The sequence below is a fragment of the Balaenoptera acutorostrata genome, chromosome X (genome assembly GCF_949987535.1).
Source record: "Balaenoptera acutorostrata chromosome X, mBalAcu1.1, whole genome shotgun sequence".
Lineage (NCBI taxonomy): Eukaryota > Metazoa > Chordata > Mammalia > Artiodactyla > Balaenopteridae > Balaenoptera > Balaenoptera acutorostrata.
The window spans coordinates 13,653,068-13,676,461 of record NC_080085.1 but is presented as its reverse complement, the minus strand read 5'-3'; the positions used below and the strand labels follow the sequence as shown (position 1 = coordinate 13,676,461).

The 23,394-nt window shown below is 41.5% G+C and overlaps 1 protein-coding gene across 10 annotated transcripts in view; it reads left to right on the top strand.

Moving 5' to 3' along the window:
• CTPS2 (CTP synthase 2) overlaps nucleotides 1-23,394 on the top strand; it is a 141,304-nt gene that overhangs the window by 103,836 nt on the left and 14,074 nt on the right. For 8 of the 10 annotated variants that reach the window (XM_057538039.1, XM_057538045.1, XM_057538044.1 and 5 more), the window contains 3 exons: nucleotides 2,272-2,327; nucleotides 14,501-14,597; nucleotides 19,404-19,548. In XM_057538039.1, coding sequence (XP_057394022.1) covers nucleotides 2,272-2,327; nucleotides 14,501-14,597; nucleotides 19,404-19,548 — 298 coding nt within the window. The remainder of the gene's footprint in view (nucleotides 1-2,271; nucleotides 2,328-14,500; nucleotides 14,598-19,403; nucleotides 19,549-23,394) is intronic. The other 2 variants (XR_009006645.1, XR_009006646.1) reach the window with 2 other exon arrangements.

Here is a 23,394-nt window from a genome sequence, read left to right as displayed (position 1 = left end):
TCCATTACATGGTATAGTGGAATTTAAAGCCCGGCATTCTGGCTCCAGAGTCACTATACCTCCCCTCTTCCTGTCACTTCTGGGATTTCATAGCAAACACAAAGTTTGCCTTAAGCCAGGCAGCAGGCACAAGCCACGCAGGTTCAAAAGTTCGTGCAATATCCTGCTAGTCCCGATGACTCAGATATAATTCCTCAATATAATTACTTATATCCTAATTTGGAGGTTTTTGCCATTTTCCTCACCGTCTCTGTTAGTATTGGCAGGCTCTGTTATTGGATTTGCTTAGTCATCTGTCCTAATGAAGGAAGGAGAGAAGACATTTTGGACTCTAGGAGGAAAAGATCAGTGACAAAGTTAGAGGTCAGAGGAGAATCAGAATCCTCTCAAAGTTAGGTCCAGATGTTTCAACTGCTTTTTCTTGTAACTTCATGGTATAAGTGTTTACATTTTTTGCAACTGGGCATTATTGTGCTATCGTCTTCCATATTTTCTTTAATTTTTATGAACCTATAGTTTGAGTACAAAGGGCTCTGTCTTGAATGACCCCCTGGCAGTGGCATGTTGGAGTTCTCTCAAAGGAGCTCCCTGCCCCCACTATGCCCATTTTTCTTCTAAGGCACATACCTAAATACTCACTGTCATTGACATCGTCACCAGGGAACTCAGTTTGTATGCACAGAATTGCAAGTAGAAGTTCAGTCATGATAATTGATCACACTGAGTCATAGAGAATACAGCCAGTTTGCGTTTTCTTTATCCAAGTCAAAAGCTCAAGCGGGGGTCTTCCCTGGTGGTGCAGTGGTTGAGAATCTGCCTGCCAATGCAGGGGACACGGGTTCGAGCCCTGGTCTGGGAAGATCCCACATGCCGCGGAGCAACTACGCCCGTGAGCCACAATCACTGAGTCTGCGCGTCTGGAGCCTGTGCTCCGCAACAAGAGAGGCCGCGATAGTGAGAGGCCTGCGCACCGCGATGAAGAGCGGCCCCCGCTTGCCGCAACTAGAGAAAGCCCTCGCACAGAAACGAATACCCAACACAGCCAAAAAAAAAAAAAAGCTCAAGCGGGATGTGAGACATTCGGTCTCTTGGTTGAAACATTCTGTTCCGCAGCCTGATGACACCTTGGAGAGTCTGGCAATCCCCTGCCTGTGGACTCGAGCCCTGCTCCTGATTCTGCTGGGGTTCGGCGATGTGTTCCAGCGCTGTCGGCCGGTCTTTCCATCCCCTGGCTGTGAGCCTGGGGTCTGCGTGCTGAGAGCCAGTGTGGAGGGAATAGTCGTCGGCCCCTGTGCCTGCTCCAGTGGTGTGACCCACTTGGCCATCCTGCTTCTCCACGTGCCCGATGGGCCCTATGTTCTTGAGAGGTGTCTGGTGACAGACCCCGCTCCTCTCCACCTCACACTGGGGTCACTGGGCGTCCCACTGGCCCCCGTGTCCATCGCCAGACAGGCTGTGCCCGAGATGCAGCCCTGGGCTGCGGCCCCTGCTGCGACACGGGCCTGTCCAAGCAGCCGCGCGTGTGATTCTCTGCCACGCACCCCTTGTTGAGAACTGTGGGTGGAGATGTGCTCTCATTCCTGCCAGCAGCCCTCCGTTCCTGAGGCGATGCTGGTTTCCAATTGTCCTCTGCTAATAACGCAGCAGGTCACATCTTTGTGGTTACATCTTTGTCCTCATTTCTGTTTTCTGGGGTAAATTCTTAGAGGTCAAATTTTAGTCAAAGGATAGGCATATTTTTAAGGTGGGGTGTAAACCATTGTGGCCAGTACCATGCAAAAGAGGAGGCGGCTGGTGTAGTGGAGAAAGCGTTGGGCCGGGAGTGTGGAGGCCTGGGCTCCAGACAGGACGGCATGGCCAGCGGGGCGGGGCTTTGGGCAAGTCCTTTGGTTTCGTTTCCCTTCCCTTGGTTTCATTTTCTTCTTTTGTAACATGAGCCCCGTTGTGAATCTGCGCAATGGTGATGGTGCAGATGTCACTGGGGCTCTCTGTTCTGCAGGCAGGCGTATGAAAGGAGGGCCTCTGCTGGAGTCCATGGTGGGCTTCCCTCTGTGCACTGCTGATGGCTTACTTGAGAATTGCTTCAGGGTTTCAAAGAAGCTATGGCTGTCCTATAAGAAAAGAAAATCGAGATTACTATCTAGAGTCTGCTTCATTTTTAGGCGTCTGATAGACCGCTAGAGATCAAAGAGATTTCCCCCACACAGATGCCATGGATGTGGTTGCAAAGCTGATTACTACAGTATTCATTTCACTTTCATATCTTTGCAGGGAAACTTTATGGTGACGTTCCTTTCATAGAAGAAAGACACAGACATCGGTATGAGGTATGGCTGTCACACTGAATTACTGTGGAATATAGATGCTTAGTGTGAGGCGCCTCAGTGAGCACAAGCGGGCCTCTGGAGAAGCTGTCCAGCCTGGTGTCCATAGGGCTCAGCGGAGAAGTGCCAGATTTCCCAGAGGGGGCGGGTAGGGGCGGGGAGGCTCCGGTCTTGGCTTTCCAAAGGCAAAATCTTTAAGTATCTGCACATGGGACATTTCAGGACTCTCCGTTACCCTAACTGCTGTCTCTTAGACCGAGATAAAGTTGTTATCCTTATCCTGAACCTCCTGCCCTTTATTTTGGCAGAGTTGGGAAAAGGGTACTTGCATCTTCTGAACCAAATGCCTCTCGGGATAGGGATGTGTCTCTGGGTATCACATGATGGACTCTTGGTTTGGGAGCCTCTTGGAAGCTTAGTGTCGCATGATTAAGAGGAGTTATTGTTGAGATTGCCGCATGAGAAGCCTACGTTCCCCAAAGTGCCAATTGTCTGTACAGGGATTAATTGGTGTACCAATTACAATGCTTTTGACTGTGAAGAGTCAAAATTCCTGCTCATTATTCACTGAAACCAGCCTAAGCAATAAGGAAATTTGTTATCTCAGGTAATAGGTAGTCCAGAGGCTTGGCGGGCTCCAGGCATGGTACAGTCAGGGCTCCTGCTGTGTCTAGGAGTCCCTTGGCCCTACCCTTTTCTGTGTGTCTGCCTTGTCCTTAGGCTGGTCTCCCTCATAGTTGTAAGATGGCTGCCAGTGGCAAGTGAGGCAACATGCATCTCTCCTAGACCTGATTGGGTCAATTTAGATTACCTGCCCACTTGTGAACCAGTAACCATTGCCAGGGCAGTGCTGAACCAGGCTTAAACCTGGATTCTTGCATCATTCATCTGCCAAGAGGGATGGGTTTATCATGTTTGGCTTAGACCAATTAGGACCATCTTCTAGAATGGGGAAGATGGAGTCCCATGGGCCATATGTGGGTGGAGTAGATACCAGAACAAGCCCAGCATTCTGTTTTGAGGGAGGACAAGTGGGAGTCAATGCCAGGTAGGCTACCAATAGTGTCACTACAATTAGGGAACATAATTTGCTGAGTGTAGGCCATTTTTGGTCTTATTTCCGTTGGGAACTGGGTCAACTGGTGGGACAAAAATTATTGAGCTGCTTTGCCTAAGTGGTAACTAGAAGTTGTAAGAACTACTGTGCACGTGATGGTGTGGCCATTCATTCCTTCATACTTATTTTGCATCTCATATGTACTGGAGATGAGAGGGGGAAAGACACACATGGTCTCCCTCCTCTTAGGGAGCTTCCGTTCTAATTGGAGAGGACAAAAATTAACAGATGAAATAATTACAGATTGAGTCATATGTTGGACAAAGTACTTGTGTCTAGAATATATAAAGAATTCGTACAACTCAATAATAAATAATGGCAAAAGATCTGAAGAGACATTTCTCAAAAAAAGATATATGAATGACCAATAAGAAAATGAAGAGATATCCAACATCATTTGTCATCAGGGAAATGCAAATCAAAACCATAAAGAAATACCACTTTACACCCACTCGGATGACTATAATCAAAACATGGAAAATAGAGCTTCCCTGGTGGTGCAGAGGTTGAGAGTCCACCTGCCAATGCAGGGGACACAGGTTCGAGCCCTGGTCCAGGAAGATCCCACATGCTGCGGAGCAACTAAGCCTGTGCGCCACAACTACTGAGCCTGCGCTCTAGAGCCTGCGAGCCACAACTACTGAAGCCCGTGCACCACAACTACTGAAGCCTGTGCACCTGGAGCTTGTGCTCTGCAACAAGAGAAGCCACCGCAATGAGAAGCCCGTGCACCGCAACGAGGAGTAGCTCCCGCTTGCCGCAACTAGAGAAAGCCCGCGCACAGCAATGAAGACCCAACGTAGCCAAAAATAAATAAATTTTTAAAAAAAACATGGAAAATAATAAATATTGGTGAGGATGTGGAGTAATTGGAACTCTCATACACTGTTGGTGGGAATGTAAAATGGTGCAGCCACATTGGAAAATCATCTGGTAGTTCCTCAAAAGATTAAACAGTTACCATATGACCCAGTAATTCCATCCCTAGGTATATTTAATTTCCCAAGAGAAATTAAAACATATGTCCACACACAACTTGTACACGAATGTTCATTGCAGCATTATTCATAGTAGCCAAAAAAGTAGAAACAGCCCAAATGTCCGTCAACTGATGAATGGATAAATAAAATGTGGTATATCCATAAAATGACAGTAAAAACTGACAATAAAAAGAACTGAAGTACTGATGCATGCTACAACACAGATGAACCTAGAAAACATTATGTGAAGTGAAAGAAGCCAGTCACAAAAGACCACATATCGTATGAGTCCATTAACATGAAATACCCAGAATAGGCAAATCTAAAGAAATTGAATAGAGATTGGTGGTTGCCTAGAGTTGGGTGTGTGTGTGTGTGTGTGTGTGCGTGCGCGCAGTGATAAGGGAATTGGGGGATGATGGTTAGAGGTATAGGGTATTTTGTTTGTTTTTAATTTTTGGCTGCTTTGGGTCTTTGTTGCTGCGTGCAGGCTTTCTCTAGGGCTTTCTCTAGTTGCGGCGAGCGGGGGCTACTCTTCGTTGCAGTGCACGGGCTTCTCATTGCAGTGGCTTCTCTTGTTGCGGAGCATGGGCTCTAGGCACACGGGCTTCAGTAGTTGTGGTGCACGGGCTCAGTAGTTGTGGCACATGGGCTTAGTTGCTCCGCGGCATGTGGGATCTTCCCAGACCAGGGATCGAACCCATGTCCCCTGTATTGGCAGGCGGGTTCTTAACCACTGCGTCACCAGGGAAGTCCTGGTATGTGAATTATATTTCAATAAAGCTGTTAAAAAAGGAAAAATAATTACAAATTATGAGACCTAGCCTAATGTTAAAAATGAAATAAAAGCATATGAGGTTAAGATTGAGAAGGACAGGTGGGACCCCACTTTGATTTTCGATGAGGAAGCACTTTCTGTGAAGGAGAGGCTGAAAAGTTTGGGAAAGGGCCGCTGATGAGATGAGTGAGGGAATGGGCCATGAGCCAGGTCATCAAGTTGTCATCTATAACCTGTGTTTTGGTAGAAAAGTGGTTCCAAGCTTCTCTTTAGAGCGTTTATGTAAGTATATATAAAGAAAGCTTTTGGTTTAGTCACAAGGGAAATAAGATAGTTTCAATCCTCAAGCAGATTTGTGATTTAGGGAGAGAGAGTTAATTACACATAACTCAAGGGAAGAGGCAAATAAAGGGACAGATATCAATAGATAGTCTCATGGTTTCAAGACAGATATCTGTGTCACAGTACTACTTTTCTTTTATTATGTAACTTTCAGGTGTACAGCATTGTAGTTCAACATATGTATACCCTACAGGGTGATCACCACCAGAAGTCTAGTTACCATCCATTATCATGCAGTTGATCCCCTTCACCCATTTGCCCACCCCCCCAACCCCCTTCCCTGCTTGTCACCACTAATCTGTTCTCTGTGAGTTGTTTTTGTTTTATTTTGTTTGTTGGTTGGTTTTGTTTTGTTTTAAATATATATTTTTAAAATTTATTTATTTATTCATTTTTTTTGGCTGCATTGGGTCTTCATTGCTGCGTGCGGGCTTTTTCTAGCTGAGAGACGAGAGGGGGCTGCTCTTCATTGAGGTGCGCGGGCTTCTCATTGCGGTGGCTTGTCTTGTTGCGGAGCACGGGCTCTAGGCGCACAGGCTTCAGTAGTTGTGGTTCACGGGCTCTAGAATGCAGGCTCAGTAGTTGTGGCACACAGGCTTAGTTGCTCCACGGCATGTGGGATCTTCCTGTACCAGGGCTTGAACCCCTGTCCCCTGCATTGGCAGGTGGATTCTTAACCACTCTGCCACCAGGGAAGCCCTTGTTTTGTTTTAGATTCAACATATGAGTGAAATCATATTTGTCTTTCTTTGATTTATTTCACTTAGCATAATAGCCTCAAGGTCCATCCATATTGTTGCAAATGGCATGATTTAATTCTTTTTTATCATGGCTATTGTAAATAATGCTGCAGTGAACATAGTGTGCATATATCTTTTTGAATTAGTGTTTTCATGTTCTTTGGATAAGTACCCAGAAGTGGAATAGCTAGGTCATATGGTAGTTCTACTCTTAATTTTTTGAGGAGTCTCCATACTGTTTTCCTTAGTGGCTGTACCAATTTACAGTCCCACCAGCATTGTAGAACTTTTCTCTACATCCTTTCCCACATTTGTTATTCCTTGTATTTTTTTTTTCCACACACACACACTGTATTTTATTTTTACAAGAGATAAATAGGGCTTCCCTGGTGGCGCAGTGGTTGGGAATCTGCCTGCTAATGCAGGGGACACGGGTTCGAGCCCTGGTCTGGGAGGATCCCACATGCCGCGGAGCAGCTGGGCCCGTGAGCCACAATTGCTGAGCCTGCGTGTCTGGAGCCTGTGCCCCGCGACGGGAGGGGCCGCGATGGAGAAAGGCCCGCGCACCGCGATGAAGAGCGGTCCCCGCACCGCGATGAAGAGTGGCCCCCGCTTGCCGCAACTGGAGAAAGCCCTCGCACGAACCGAAGACCCAACACAGCCAAAAATAAATAAATAAATAAATAAAATCAAGTAAAACTTAAAAAAAAAAAAAAAAAAAAAAAAAGAGATAAATAGACTGACACCAAGCATTGTACATGGATGACCACAACAAAAGCAACAATGATTGCAATTACCAAACATGAAACACACTCATACTATGTCATAATATTGACATTCAGTCCAGTAATCCTCCACTGTAACAGCTCCTTTACTTTGCAGTGAAAATTGATTTGTATATTCTTTGCCTCTGAGTCCTTGTGGGATTTTTTTTTTTTAATTCAGACAGATAGTCACAAAAATTATACTCATCCTCATCAGTTCACTCAGTCCCATGTAATTAATTTTTTTTTATCTTGATCTTTTCTTAGCACTTTTATGAGTTCATCAGTTTTTCATTAGAGTTCTGAAAATGCTTATTCATTCAGTTCAGCAGTACAGTCAGTTACCAGAAACCTGTACTTGTCAGAGTCTTTTCCATGAATTTCTTGAAGATGAAACCCTTTTATATGAACATATTTGCAAAATCATCAGAGTACACCCAGAACTGTCTGTAAATGACAAAAGACTTAAAAATGACCATGGTTAAAGATTTGATGAAAGTTCATAATAATGCAGTTGACAAGAAAATTAGTTATTTCTGAGATATACATTTTAAAGTAATAACTAGGATTATTACTTATAACATTATACCAGAACATATAAGATTTTTAGAAGTTTCCTGTAATGTCTGAAACATTTATATTAACATATTTCCATACATATTTCCATACAAATACAAATATAAGATTTTTAGAAATTTCATGTAATGTCTGAAACATTTATATTAACATATTTCCATACATATTTCCATACAAATACAAATATAAGACTTTTAGAAATTTCATGTAATGTCTGAAACATTTATATTAGCATATTTCCATACAAATAACCCAATGAAAGTTTAGTATTAGTTGTTTGTTTTTTTATACTGCAGGTTCTTATTAGTCATCAGTTTTATACACATCAGTGTATACATGTCAATCCCAATCGCCCAATTCAGCACACCACCATCCCCACCTCACCGCAGTTTTCCCCCCTTGGTGTCCATATGTCCATTCTCTACATCTGTGTCTCAACTTCTGCCCTGCAAACTGGCTCATCTGTACCATTTTTCTAGGTTCCACATACATGCATTAATATACGATATTTGTTTTTCTCTTTCTGACTTACTTCACTCTGTATGACAGTCTCTAGATCCATCCACGTCTCAACAAATGACTCAATTTCGTTCCTTTTTATGGCTGAGTAATATTCCATTGTATATATGTACCACAACTTCTTTATCCATTCGTCTGTTGATGGGCATTTAGGTTGCTTCCATGACCTGGCTATTGTAAATAGTGCTGCAATGAACATTCGGGTGCATGTGTCTTTTTGAATTACAGTTTTCTCTGGGTATATGCCCAGTAGTGGGATTGCTGGGTCATATGGTAATTCTATTTTTAGTTTTTTAAGGAACCTCCATATTGTTCTCCATAGTGGCTGTATCAATTTACATTCCCACCAACAGTGCAAGAGGGTTCCCTTTTCTCCACACCCTCTCCAGCATTTGTTGTTTGTAGATTTTCTGATGATGCCCATTCTAACAGGAGTGAGGTGATACCTCATTGTAGTTTTGATTTGCATTTCTCTAATAATTAGTGATGTTGAGCATCTTTTCATGTGCTTCGTGGCCATCTGTATGTCTTCTTTGGAGAAATGTCTATTTAGGTCTTTTCCCCATTTTTGGATTGGGGTGTTTGTTTCTTTGATATTGAGCTGAATGAGCTGTTTATATATTTTGGAGATTAATCCTTTGTCCGTTGATTCATTTGCAAATATTTTCTCCCATTCTGAGGGTTGTCTTTTCGTCTTGTTTATGGTTTTCTTTGCTGTGCAAAAGCTTTGAAGTTTCATTAGGTCCCACTTGTTTATTTTTGTTTTTATTTCCATTACTCTAGGAGGTGGATCAAAAAAGATCTTGCTGTGATTTATGTCAAAGAGGGTTCTTCCTATGTTTTCCTCTAAGAGTTTTATAGTGTCCAGTCTTATATTTAGGTCTCTAATCCATTTTGAGTTTATTTTTGTGTATGGTGTTAGGGAGTATTCTAATTTCATTCTTTTACATGTAGCTGTCCAGTTTTCCCAGCACCACTTATTGAAGAGACTGTCTTTTCTCCATTGTATATCTTTGCCTCCTTTGTCATAGATTAGTTGACCATAGGTGCGTGGGTTAATCTCTGGGCTTTCTATCTTGTTCCATTGATCTATGTTTCTGTTTTTGTGCCAGTACCATATTGTCTTGATTACTGTAGCTTTGTAGTGTAGTCTGAAGTCAGGGAGTCTGATTCCTCCAGCTCCATTTTTTTGCCTCAAGACTGCTTTGGCTATTCGGGGTCTTTTGTGTCTCCATACAAATTTTAAGATGATTTGTTCTAGCTCCATAAAAAATGCCGTTGGTAATTTGATAGGGATTGCATTGAATCTGTAGATTGCTTTGGGTAGTATACTCATTTTCACAATGTTGATTCTTCCAATCCAAGAACATGGTATATCTCTCTATCTGTTGGTATCATCTTTAATTTCTTTCATCAGTGTCTTATAGTTTTCTGCATACAGGTCTTTTGTCTCCCTAGGTAGGTTTATTCCTAGGTATTTTATTCTTTTTGTTGCAATGGTAAATGGGAGTGTTTCCATAATTTCTCTTTCAGATTTTTCATCATTAGTGTATAGGAATGCAAGAGATTTCTGTGCATTAATATTGTATCCTGCAACTTTACCATATTCATTAATTAGCTCTAGCAGTTTTCTGGTGGCAGTTTTAGGATTCTCTATGTATAGTATCATGTCATCCGCAAACAGTGACAGTTTTACTTCTTCTTTTCCAATTTGTATTCCTTTTATTTCTTTTTCTTCTCTGATTGCCGTGGCTAGGACTTCCAGAACTATGTTGAATAATAGTGGTGAGAGTGGACATCCTTGTCTCGTTCCTGATCTTAGAGGAAATGCTTTCAGTTTTTCACCATTGAGAATGATGTTTGCTGTGGGTTTGTCATATATGGCCTTTATTATGTTGAGGTAGGTTCCCTCTATGCCCACTTTCTGGAGAGTTTTTATCAGAAATGGGTGTTGAATTTTGTCAAAAGCTTTTTCTGCATCTATTGAGATGATCATATGGTTTTTATACTTCAGTTTGTTAATATGGTGTATCACATTGATTGATTTGCGTATATTGAAGAATCCTTGCATCCCTGGGATAAATCCCACTTGATCATGGTGTATGATCCTTTTAATGTGTTGTTGGATTCTGTTTGCTAGTATTTTGTTGAGGATTTTTGCATCTATATTCATCAGTGATATTGGTCTGTAATTTTCTTTTTTTGTAGTGTCTTTGTCTGGTTTTGGTATCAGGGTGATGGTGGCCTCATAGAATGAGTTTGGGAGTGTTCCTTCCTCTGCAATTTTTTGGAAGAGTTTGAGAAGGATGGGTGTTAGCTCTTCTCTAAATGTTTGATAGAATTCACCTGTGAAGCCATCTGGTCCTGGACTTTTGTTTTTTGGAAGATTTTTAATCACAGTTTCAATTTCATTACTTGTGATTGGTCTGTTCATATTTTCTGTTTCTTCCTGATTCAGTCTTGGAAGGTTATACCTTTCTAAGAATTTGTCCATTTCTTCCAGGTTATCCATTTTATTGGCATAAAGTTGCTTGTAGTAGTCTCTTAGGATGTTTTGTATTTCTGCAGTGTCTGTTGTAACTTCTCCTTTTTCATTTCTGATTTTATTGATTTGAGTCCTCTCCCTCTTTTTCTTGATGAGTCTGGCTAATGGCTTATCAATTTTGTTTATCTTCTCAAAGAACCAACTTTTAGTTTTATTGATCTTTGCTATTGTTTTCTTTGTTTCTATTTCATTTATTTCTGCTCTGATCTTTATGATTTCTTTCCTTCTGCTAACTTTGGGTTTTGTTTGTTCTTCTTTCTCTAGTTTCTTTAGGTGTAAGGTTAGATTGTTTACTTGAGATTTTTCTTGTTTCTTTAGGTAGGCTTGTATAGCTATAAACTTCCCTCTTAGAACCGCTTTTGCTGCATCCCATAGGTTTTGGGTCGTCGTGTTTTCATTGTCATTTGTCTCTAGGTATTTTTTTATTTCCTGTTTGATTTCTTCAGTGATCTCTTGGTTATTTAGTAAGGTATTGTTTAGCCTCCATGTGTTTGTGTTTTTTACGTTTTTTTCCCTGTAATTCATTTCTAATCTCATAGCGTTGTGGTCAGAAAAGATGCTTGATATGATTTCAATTTTCTTAAATTTACTGAGGCTTGGTTTGTGACCCAAAGTGTGATCTATCCTGGAGAATGTTCCGTGCACACTTGAGAAGAACGTGTAATCTGCCGTTTTTGGATGGAATGTCCTATATATATCAATTAAATCTATCTGGTCTATTGTGTCATTTAAAGCTTCTGTTTCCTTATTTATTTTCATTTTGGATGATCTGTCTATTGGTGTAAGTGAGGTGTTAAAGTCCCCCACTATTATTGTGTTACTGTCGATTTCCTCTTTTATAGCTGTTAGCAGTTGCCTTATGTATTGAGGTGCTCCTATGTTGGGTGCATATATATTTATAATTGTTATATCTTCTTCTTGGATTGATCCCTTGATCATTATGTAGTGTCCTTCCTTGTCTCTTGTAACATTCTTTATTTTAAAGTCTATTTTATCTGATATGAGTATAGCTACTCCAGCTTTCTTTTGATTTCCATTTGCATGGAATATCTTTTTCCATCGCCTCACTTTCAGTCTGTATGTGTCCCTAGGTCTGAAGTGGGTCTCTTGTAGACAGCATATATATGGGTCTTGTTTTTGTATCCATTCAGCCAGTCTATGTCTTTTGGTTGGGGCATTTAATCCATTCACGTTTAAGGTAATTATCGATATGTATGTTCCTATGACCATTTTCTTAATTGTTTTGGGTTTGTTTTTGTAGGTCCTTTTCTTCTCTTGTGTTTCCCACTTAGAGAAGTTCCTTTAGCATTTGTTGTAGAGGTGGTTTGCTGGTGCTGAATTCTCTTAGCTTTTGCTTGTCTGTAAAGCTTTTGATTTCTCCATCAAATCTAAATGAGATCCTTGCTGGGTAGAGTAATCTTGGTTGTAGGTTCTTCCCTTTCATCACTTTAAGTATATCATGCCACTCCCTTCTGGCTTGCAGAGTTTCTGCTGAGAAATCAGCTGTTAACCTTATGGGAGTTCCCTTGTATGTTATTTGTCGTTTTTCCCTTGCTGCTTTCAGTAATTTTTCTTTGTCTTTAATTTTTGCCACTTTGATTGCTATGTGTCTCGGCGTGTTTCTCCTTGGGTTTATTCTGTATGGGACTCTCTGCGCTTCCTGGACTTGGGTGGCTATTTCCTTTCCCATGTTAGGGAAGTTTTCGACTATAATCTCTTCAAATATTTTCTCTGGTCCTTTCTCTCTCTCTTCTCCTTCTGGGACCCCTATAATGCGAATGTTGTTGCGTTTAATGTTGTCCCAGAGGTCTCTTAGGCTGTCTTCATTTCTTTTCATTCTTTTTTCTTTAGTCTGTTCCGCAGCAGTGAATTCCACCATTCTGTCTTCCAGGTCACTTATCCGTTCTTCTGCCTCAGTTATTCTGCTATTGATTCCTTCTAGTGTAGTTTTCATTTCAGTTATTGTATTGGTCATCTCTGTTTGTTTGTTCTTTAATTCTTCTAGGTCTTTGTTAATCATTTCTTACATCTTCTCAATCTTTGCCTCCATTCTGATTCTGAGGTCCTGGATCATCTTCACTATCATTATTCTGAATTCTTTTTCTGGAAGGTTGCCTATCTCCACTTCATTTAGTTGTTTTTCTGGGGTTTTTTCTTGTTCCTTCATCTGGTACATAGCCCTCTGCCTTTTCATCTTCTCTGTCTTTCTGTAACTGTGGTTTTTGGTCCACAGGCTGCAGGATTGTAGTTTTTCTTGCTTCTGTTGTCTGCCCTCTGGTGGTTGAGGCTATCTAAGAGGCTTGATGGTAGGCTCTGGTGATGGATAGAGCTGACTGTTGCTGTGGCGGTCAGAGCTCAGTAAAACCTTAATCCACTTGACTGTTGATGGGTGGGGCTGGGTTCCCTCCCTGTTGGTTGTTTTGCCTGAGGCAACCCAACACTGGAGCCTACCCGTGCTCTTTGGTGGGGTTAATGGCAGACTCTGGGATGGCTCACGCCAAGGAGAACTTCCCAGCACCTCTGCTGCCAGTGTCCTTATCCCCACGGTGAAACAGAGCCACCACTTGCCTCTGCAGGAGACCCCCCAACACCAGCAGGTACGTCTGGTTCAGTCTCCCCCAGGGTCACTGCTCCTTCCCCTGGGTCCCGATGCACACATTACTTTGTGTGTGCCCTCCAAGAGTGGGGTCTCTGTTTCCCCCAGTCCTGTCACAGTCCTGCAATCAATTCCCACTAGACTTCAAAGTCTGATTCTCTAGGAATTCCTCCTCCCGTTGCCGGACCCCCAGGTTGGGAAGCCTGACGTGGGGCTCAGAGCCTTCACTCCAGTGGGTGGACTTCTGTGGTATAAGTGTTCGCCAGTCTGTGAGTCACCCACCCAGCAGTTATGGGATTTGATTTTACTCTGATTGCGCCCCTCCTACCGTCTCACTGTGGCTTCTCCTCTGTCCTTGGACGTGGGGTATCCTCCTTGGTGAAGTCCAGGGTCTTCCTGTCAATGATTGTCCAGCAGCAAGTTGTGATTCTGGTGCTCTCGCAAGAGGGAGTGAGAGCACGTCCTTCTACTCCGCCATCTTGGTTAATCTCTCCTTGTATTTTTGATGATAGCCTTTCTAACAGATATGAGGTGATAGCTCATTGTGGTTTTGATTTACATTTTCTTGATAATTAGTGATGTTGAGTATCTTTTCATGTACCTTTTGGCCATCTGTATGTCTTCTTTGGAAAAAGGTCTATTCAGATCCTCTGCCCTTTTTTTTTTGGTGTTGAGGTGTATGAGTTCCCTATATATTTTGGATATTAGCCCCTTATCAGATATGTGATTTGCAAATATCTTCTCCTCTTCAGTAGGTTGCCTTGTTTTTTTTGTTTGTTTGTTTGTTTTGGCCATGCTGCGTGGCTTGCGGGACCTTAGTTCCCCAACCAGGGATTGAACCCGTGCCCCCTGCAGTGGAAGTGTGGAGTCCTAACCACTGGACTGCCAGGGAATTCCCCGCCTTTTTGTTTTGATGATGGTTTCCTTCGCTGTGTAGAAAGTTTTTAGTTTGATGTAGTCTCACAGTCCTACTTTTTGAAACTCATCTTTGGACAATAGAAGGTGGGCCTCCCAAATTTAAGGGCTGTGATTCAACTATTTCTCAGGTTCATCATGAATTTAAAAACAGGCTTTGAGATTTGAATATAAATAGAAATTAACTCCTAGTTAGAGCATCACCGAAATGGAAAATCCACCCAGTTGGTGGAGGACATTTTCATAAGCTGATATGTCTGTATTGCTCTGCTGTCCAAAGACACTTAATTTCTTGTTTTCCCAGGTGAATCCTAACCTGATCAACCAACTTGAGCAGAATGACTTAAGTTTTGTAGGTCAGGATGTCGACGGGGAGAGGATGGAAATCATTGAACTAGCTAGTAAGTGGGCTCTTCATTTTTGAAAATTTTTGTGGTGATTGTGGTGAGCTAATGTCTCTTTGTCGACCGTAAGCATACAAAGATATAACTTGAGACCCATTTTATTTGCTCTCTTTCTTTTCCTCTCTCCTTTGAAATAAATATGCAGCTAAATAGAAATAATATGCACTAAATATAAAGTGCATGAAAAACTAGAGTGCTTATAATACTAATCATTTTGGGGCCTATTAGAGTGAACCTGCCATAAAATGACGTAGTGTTCGGAGCCTACCAGATCTACCAGTAGTACGCCTCCTAGTGTCCTTGCCCCCTTCCTGGGGTGTCTCTTGTTGCAGCTTCTGGGTTAGACGCTCTGGGAAAGGCAGACAGCCCACTGTTGAGTAGCACTCTGCTTTCTCCCTCCTCTGAGGAAGAATGGCCCAGTGCCCTCCTCACTACTGATGACTGACTGTGCAGCACATGTGACAATAATTTGTTGGATAAACCATCCTCATTATTGAATGCTTAGTGTGTACAGGATACTCTAAAAATGGTAGCATCATTTTCTAGAACCTGCCTTTTCCAATCTGTATACTTTAGGCTCCAGATAACCCGAACTACTTACTCTTCTTCTAACTTTCCTACTGTCTTTTCCATTTTAGTCCATGTCACTGTTCTTCTACTTCAAATTCCTTTTCTCTGTCCCTTTCCTTTTCTGTCTCTCAACTGTTCAGGTACTTCAGAAGTCCCGAGCAGGGAGGAGTACTGAAGTTGGGAAAGGCTTCTTTGACCACTGTAGCATGTTACCCAGACCCAGAAAGAAGGCAAGCAGTGGACATTGAGTGTACACTCACTAGATGCTTCCCACCAGACCCCTTGCTAGGGACTCTACGTGCCTTGTGTAACTTACAAGGCAGGTGATGTTATTCCTACTTTATGGAGAAGGAGACCCGAGTGCAGAGAGGTTAAGCAACCTGCCAGGGCCATCCAGCCAGTCACTGCTGGGGCTGGAGCTAAACCAGGTCGGAGCCTCCTTCTGCCACCACCTCTGTGGGATTTTATTGTTCTTCTTGTTTTCATTGGACATTCCACTTAAGATTATCAATCCATGCCTGAAGTTTTAAATTAGAATATGAGGATGTATTTTCTGTAGTCCTTGTGATGGAAATGCCCATCATTTACAATTTTTATAGTGTGGATCACTGTTTGGTGTTGAAGTCTCTTAAGTCTGGCATGTGAGAGGGCAGAGAAATTTCTTATGCAAATTACTATTTGTTTACTTTGTTCAAGTACTTATTCTCTTTAATTCTCCTGTCTCTCATTATTACCAGCAAACACTTAGAAGCTTCTTCATCGCCAAGGATTTAGTTTCCCATTGACACTTTCAAATTTCATGTGGGTTGGAAAGGAAATGAGACCTGCTGTAAAACCTTGCAATTTTTAAAAAGCTGGCTGCAAGGGAATTCATTTTATTAAGGAAAATTTCCCAGAAGATTTTGATCTTAGCTACCCTTATCACATCCATGAATCACTACATTCCTGAAGGAGTTCTAAAAGGAACAACAAAGCTTGAGATTAGTATAATGTCAGAATTTGTTTCAAAGCAATTAAGAGCATTATTTAAAAGATACTTTGTCTGACTGATAGAACATCATCAAAATGAAAAGTTTTTAGTCTCTTTCCTCATATTGGATTTTTTGGGTAAAGTGATTTCAGAGCAGCGATCCATTCATTCAAATATTCTTTCCCTGGCTATGACGCGATCCGTTGCTCAGCTTCTGTCTCTAGTGGTACAAAAACACAATTATTGTCGGCTTCTTTCAGAGACATCCCTAGATGCTGTGCTGCAAGATTCATCACATCTTTAATTTAAAGCGGCATTGTTTTCTTTTCTAAGGGCAGATGGTTTCTCTTCTTCTCTTCTTGAGGGGACACTTTCCTGGGAGAAGGTGGCATTCCTCTCACTAAGCTTTCATACCTGAATGTCCTTCTAATTCAAGGAGGCTTCTTCTTGGATATGATGTAGAGGGTTTCTACACTGGATTTTTCTGGATTCAGAGCTGTCCAGTAGAATCTGCTGCCATAATGGAGTATTCTGCCCTGTTCAATATGGTAGCCACTAGCTGTTTGTGGCTATTTAGCACTTGAAATGTGCTCAGTTAATCTGAATGAGTTTATTAAATGGTCACCTGTGGCCAGGGGCTACCATTTTGTATAGCAAAGCTTTATTATTTTTTTTCGGGTTTCCAACTTTTCTTTAGTTAAGTAAGGAGTAAAAATTAAAACAAACGTGAAAAACTACTATCTGATACTGCCACTATTTTATAAAGAAGACTCAAAATAGGAGAAGGATCATCATCGTCATCGTTTGAGAATTGAAAGATCAATCCTTTGCAGAAGGGAACAAATGGTGATCTTACATCAAAGCTTCTGAAGCGGGCAGTGAGTGCCACAGGACACACCTGGCCCCATGGATGCAAAGGGAGGCGTGAGCTAATAGTCAGACGATGAAAGCTGAAACCCCAGCTAGCCGACCAGGAGCAGGACAAAGCTTCTCCAGGCTTCTGCGTCTATACTTGGACATTTACCCTACTTCTGAAGTCCTTTCCTGTTCTAAAGTTCCATAACCATTAGATGAGAACACTCTGCTAGCCTGCTACCTGTTTTATTAGGATGAGGGTTAAGCTTTAAATGATAACCTTAAGAGAGTGGACATTGCCATTCAATCATCATTTCCTTACTACTGAGCAGTAGTTTTGGGTCTTCAGTGGTAAGTGATGGGGATTTGTGATTTTGAATTCCATACTAGACTTTCAGATCACTTGATAAAGCATCTCATTGAAAGATTTAAAGTTATATTTACTTCCTCCTATAAAACTTGTATTTTATCATCTTCAGTTTGATATGTATATGGCCATTAAAATGACTTTTAAAGTAAGGAATACCTACTGACCATGCTTTGACTATAGCAATTATGGGATTAGAGAGTTGCCCAATCTCTAATTAGGAGTTGCTTCCTAATCTGGGAATAAACATAGTTTTTGAGAGTTCTGAGTGGGGAGAGGAATTTGTAATCCTAGAAAATTTCTACCCAGATTTGGAAATGTTGCCCATTAATTTTTACCATTCCCAAACAAGGAATTTCAGATACCTGAGAAAAGCTACTTTTCTGTTCCTATTACACCTAGGAGAACTTGAATTGCTCATATAGGGGCTTCTTACAACCCTCAATATGTAATAGCTTTATTTGCCCTCTGATAATGTAAGAAATATGTGTTCATTGTAAAGGTTCACACGATACGGAGAAGTATCAATATAAGGGAGAAAATAAAAATATCTTGAACTCTCACCCCTTGAGCCAGAACCACCATTAACATGTTGAAAGGGCATCCTTTTATCACTTGGAGACTCTTCATCACAAGAGATACGTTGGTGTAGGCTGAAATATGAGTGCCTGTTCAGCTTCATGGTGCTATCCATGATTAATATCCAGCCCAGAGCTGTGACTAGAAAAGCAGTTATATCTGCTGCATTCCCAGGGGACCCATCCCTTGGGAAAGGAGACTTGTGGGAAATGGCCTGAAGCCATCTAAGAGAAAGAGTGACTTACAGTTAGCCTTAAGTATGAGGATACCAGGGTGCTGGGAGGGGACCTTTCCCCCCTACCCTCTTGAGTTCTTGTGGCTAGACTAATAATAAAATTGACCCAAGACAGATAAGCAGGAGAAAAACAAATTTTAACTCGTGCAGACGGAGGTCTCATAGAAATGGGGCCTAAGAAGTGGCCAAAGCAGGCAGCCTTTATACTTTTTAGACAAAGAAACAATAAATATGTGAGGAATTAACAGGACAAAGAAACTTAGGCTTTGGGTGCTTAATTAGTGAAGAATCTAAACAAAGTTTGGGCTTGGGTAGTAATTAAAGAAGTCACAAGATGTGTTTATATAGGCTTCTCTGCCCAAATTCCCTGTCTCTGGTGATAAGGGTATCCTTCCACTTCAGAGGCAGGAAGTACACCTTTCACAAGAGAGATTTATTTCCTGCTTTCAGAAGACTAGGTGGGGTGTGTGTCAAAGTGTCCCTCTTGCATCAGCTCAATCTTTTTTTTTTTTTAAATTAATTCATTTATTTATTTTTGGCTGCGTTGGATCTTCGTTGTAGTGCGCAGGCTTCTCATTGCGGTGGCTTCTCGTTGTGGAGCACGGGCTCTAGGCACAGGGGCTTCAGTAGCTGTGGCACGTGGGCTCAGTAGCTGTGGCTCGCGGGCTCTAGAGCACAGGCTCAGTAGTTGTGGCACACAGGCTTAGTTGCTCCGTGGCATGTGGGATCTTCCCGGACCAGGGCTCGAACCCGTGTCCCCTGCATTGGCAGGCGGATTCTTAACCACTGCGCCACCAGGGAAGTCCCCATCGGCTCAGTCTTAAGTAACTTTAATTCAAAATAATCAATATGCCATTTAGGCATGTTTTGGGGTGGCCTGCCCTGGGCCCCACCCATGGAAATGGAACCATTGTACGTCTGTGAAGGGTCTAGATAGCGGGCAGATTTGGGGAAAGCAGATCATCTTCCCATTCAAAAACTTTTGCTTAACTTTGCTCACTCTAACACCTTGCACAAATAAAATGCTGGATCTCTTATTAGTGAGATGTGTTTTGCAATTTGAAATTCTACTACCAAGTTGGATCATGAAAATAACTGGCTATGATGGTAACAAGTTAAATAATCATCTTACCATTTAATGAATTTTCTTATTTAAAGATAAGAAGACCTTTAAAGCTCTTCTCATATTTATCTGCTTCAATTGCATTACGACTATTCTCATTTCAGATCACCCCTATTTTGTCGGTGTCCAATTCCATCCTGAGTTTTCTTCTAGGCCAATGAAGCCTTCCCCTCCATACCTGGGACTATTACTTGCGGCAACTGGGAATCTGAATGCCTACCTCCTTCAGGGATGCAAGCTATCTTCCAGGTAACCAGCTTACAGTTCTTAGCAGTGACTTGAGATGCAGTTATCAACATCTTAGGTTTCTCATAAAATTTAATATCATTGTAGGATTTTTTTTAAAAGTGGAGAATCATTTTTTTCCCCTCTTAACAAGCATACTTTTTTCTCTTAATGAAAATGATTTAATCACATCTACAATGGTAATGTGTCAGCTTTCCAAATCATGCTGATGCTGAGTATTGTTTTAGAGATTTTTGTCATTTTGATAGGTTAAAAAAGGGATTTTCTTTTGTTGACTTTTTGATTAATAAACATATATGACTATTTTATACGTTTATTGGCTTTTTGTTTTATGAATAGCCTGTTCATATCCTTTGCCCTATTTTTCCTTTTGCTATTATCCTTTGTCTTTTTTTAAAAAAAATTAATTAATTAACTAATTAATTTTTGGCTGCATTGGGTCTTCGTTGCGGTGCGCAGGCTTCTCATTGCGGTGGCTTCTCTTGTCGTGGAGCACAGGCTCTAGGCGCGCGGGCTTCAGTAGTTGTGGCCCGTGGGCTCAGTAGTTGTGGCTCACGGGCTCTAGGGCGCAGACTCAGTAGTTGTGGCCCGTGGGCTTAGTTACTCTGCGGCATGTGGGATCTTCCCGGACCAGGGCTCGAACCCGTGTCCCCTGCATTTGCAGGAGGATTCTTAACCACTGTGCCACCAGGGAAATCCCCTCCTTTTTTCTTAATGATTGGTAAGCTCTTTATATATAAAGGACATTAATCCTTTGTTAGGTTACAGATACTTTTTCAAAGTGATTTTGTTCTTTTTCTAAGTTGTTAATGAATTTCATTAGTTTTTTTTAGTTTTATCTTAGTTTTTATTTTCCCTAAAGTTTTAAATACTTTATGTAGTCCTTATTCATGTATTTTTTATGTATATGTGGTCAAATCTTTTACTTTTATGGATTATGTCTTCAGTATCCTGCCTAAAGTTTTTCCCTATGAAAAGATTATTATATAAATAATTACCCATTTGTTTTCCACTAGCACTTTTATGGTTTCTCTTTTTAAAAATTTTTTGAATTGAAGTATAGTTTATTTACAATGTTGTGCTAATTTCTGCTGTACAGCTAAGTGACTCAGTTATACATGTATATGCATTCTTTTTAAAATTTTCTTTTCCATTATGGTTTATCCCAGGAGATGGGATATAGCTCCCTGTGCTATACAGTAGGACCTTGTTGTTTATCCATTCTAAATGTAACAGTTTGCATCTAACAACCCCAAACTCCTAATACCTCCTTCTCCATCCCCCGACCCTGGCAACCACAAGTCTGTTCTCTACGTCTGTGAGTCTGTTTCTGTTTTGTAGATAGGTTCATTTGTGCTATATTTTAGATTCCACATATAAGTGATATCATATGGTATTTGTCTCTCTCTTTCTGACTTACTTCACTTAGTATGATAATCTCTAGTTGCCTCCTTGGTGCTGCAAATGGCATTATTTCGTTCTTTTTTATGGCTGAGTAATATTCCATTGTATTTATGTACCACATCTTCTTTATCCATTCGTCTGTCAGTGGACATTTACGTTGTTTCCATGTCTTGGCTATTGTGAATAGCGCTGCTATAAACATAGAGGTGCAGGTATCTTTTTGAATTATAGTTTTGTCCAAGTATATGCCCAGGAATGGGATTGCTGGATCATGTAGTAACTCTATTTTTAGTTTTCTGAGCAACTTCCATACTGTTTTCCCTAGTGGCTGCACCAATTTACATTCCCACCAACAGTGTAGGAGGGTTTCCTTTTCTCCACACACTCTCCAGCATTTGTTATTTGTAAACTTTTTAATGATGGCTGTTCTGACTGGTGTGAGGTGGTACCTCATGGTAGTTTCAATTTGCATTTCTCTAATAATTAGTGTTGTTGAGCATCTTTTCATGTGCCTGTTGGCCATCTGTATGTGTTCTTTGGAGAAATGTCTATTTAGGTCTTCTGCCCGTTTTTCAATTGGATTGTTTGTTTTTTTTTGGGTTGAGTTATATGAGTTGTTTGTATACTTTGGGGATTAAGCCCTTGTCCATGGCATCATTTGCAAATATTTTCTCCCATTCTGTAGGTTGTCTTTTTGTTTTTTTTATGGTTTCCTTTGCTGTGTAAAAGCTTGTAAGTTTGATTAGGTCCCATTTCTTTATTTTTGTTTTTATTTCTATTGCCTTGGGAGACTGATATGGTTTCAATTTTATATTTTCAATTTGTAATTTATATGGACTTTATTTTTGGTGTATTGTGTGAGGTAGGGAATCTGCATCCCCCTTACACTGCCCCCCCACCCCCCACCCCCAACCCCCCACCCCTGCCATTGAAGTAATTTAGATTTGTTTCAGGGATTTCTGTTTTGTTCCATTGGTGATTTCATCTCTTTTTTCTGAATCCTTACCACCCTTGCCATTATCATAGGATTATTGTAAATCAAGCCCGTATCTACCCTACTCTCATTTTTATTTAACATTTTAAAAAATGTGTTTTGCTCTCTTCTGGAGGACCTGTATAATGATTTTTAGAGTCAAGTTTGAATAAAAAAATCCCTTAGGGATTTTCATTAAAATTTCTTTATATTTAAATACTTGTTTGGGGAGAATTTACATCTTTACTTCCTCTCATCTAAGAATATTGTATGTAACAACTTTCAAAGTGAAAGGAACTAGCCGGAATCATGTGCTTAGGTAGGGGTTATTACCACAATAACTGGATATATCTTGTTTAGAAGATTACCATTGTGGACCCTCATCCTAGCAAATGAGCCTGGCGATATTGCATTTGAGGACTGCCAGGATCGCTGTGTGGTGTGTCTGTGTGTGCTTTGTTACACAAGCCTGTTTGTTTGCGATACTACCTGCTAGGAGAGACTCACAGCTCTCTAGCATTTCCTTTAACTGTGTGTTCAGATGGGAACAGCTTTACATATTTTGCATGTTGGGCCTCTTAATGACTTAATGATCACTCCCTGCACTCTTGAACCAGTGCAGTGGTTCTCACACCGTGCCTTGTGGAGCTGGAATCCAGGCTGCCATGAGGAGTAGACTGGGATGGGGGGCGTTTCCAGGCTCTTCCCTGCTTCAGCTTCCCTACTTCAGTGGAGCTTCAGTTCCACTTTTCCTGGCTCACGTGGCCTGGTTCTGCATGAGATTGCGTATGAAGATGAGCTTCCTGTGCTGGGAGGCTGCATGGCTTGCACAGTAGATTGGACATGCCAGTGTGGTTCCGTGTTGGATATATGCTCTGACCCTTCCCAGCCACTTTATTGTCTCCATTATTTCAGGTGCTCACACGTGAAAGGAGGATGACAGTGGAACGAGTGAGATGGCTGGGAGAAATAACACACACATAATCGTTCATGCATAACTATCTGGTTGTTTGCAAGCATCAACTAATATAGAAATGGCGTCTGGTTTGTGTGGCCCGCCCACCTGTGTGCTGGCTGGCCCGCCAGTTCTTGCCTGGGGCCTGGTGGTCTCTGGGTAAAGCTCACCAGTACTTTCTGAGAAAAGTGACTGCTTGCCAGCAACTCCTGAGTGAGGCACAGTGTCTCAGAAAGGAAGGAAAGATCTCTTAACAAGACTCTGATGCTGGGATTGGGATCACAGCTGACTAGCAGGCTTCCATGGTGGTCAGAGAATTCCTGTCTATCAGCCACCAACTGGTGCGGTCCTTAAGAGCAGCCAGCATCTTATTTATCTTTGTCTCCCTGGCTCCCTAGTATGCAGTGGTTGCTTACTACCCATTACAGTACTAAATGTAGGTATCAGGGGAGGATATAGTCTAGTATAATCTTGACACCTTGTAGGGGGTTTTCCAACTAAGAATGGTGCCCATGAC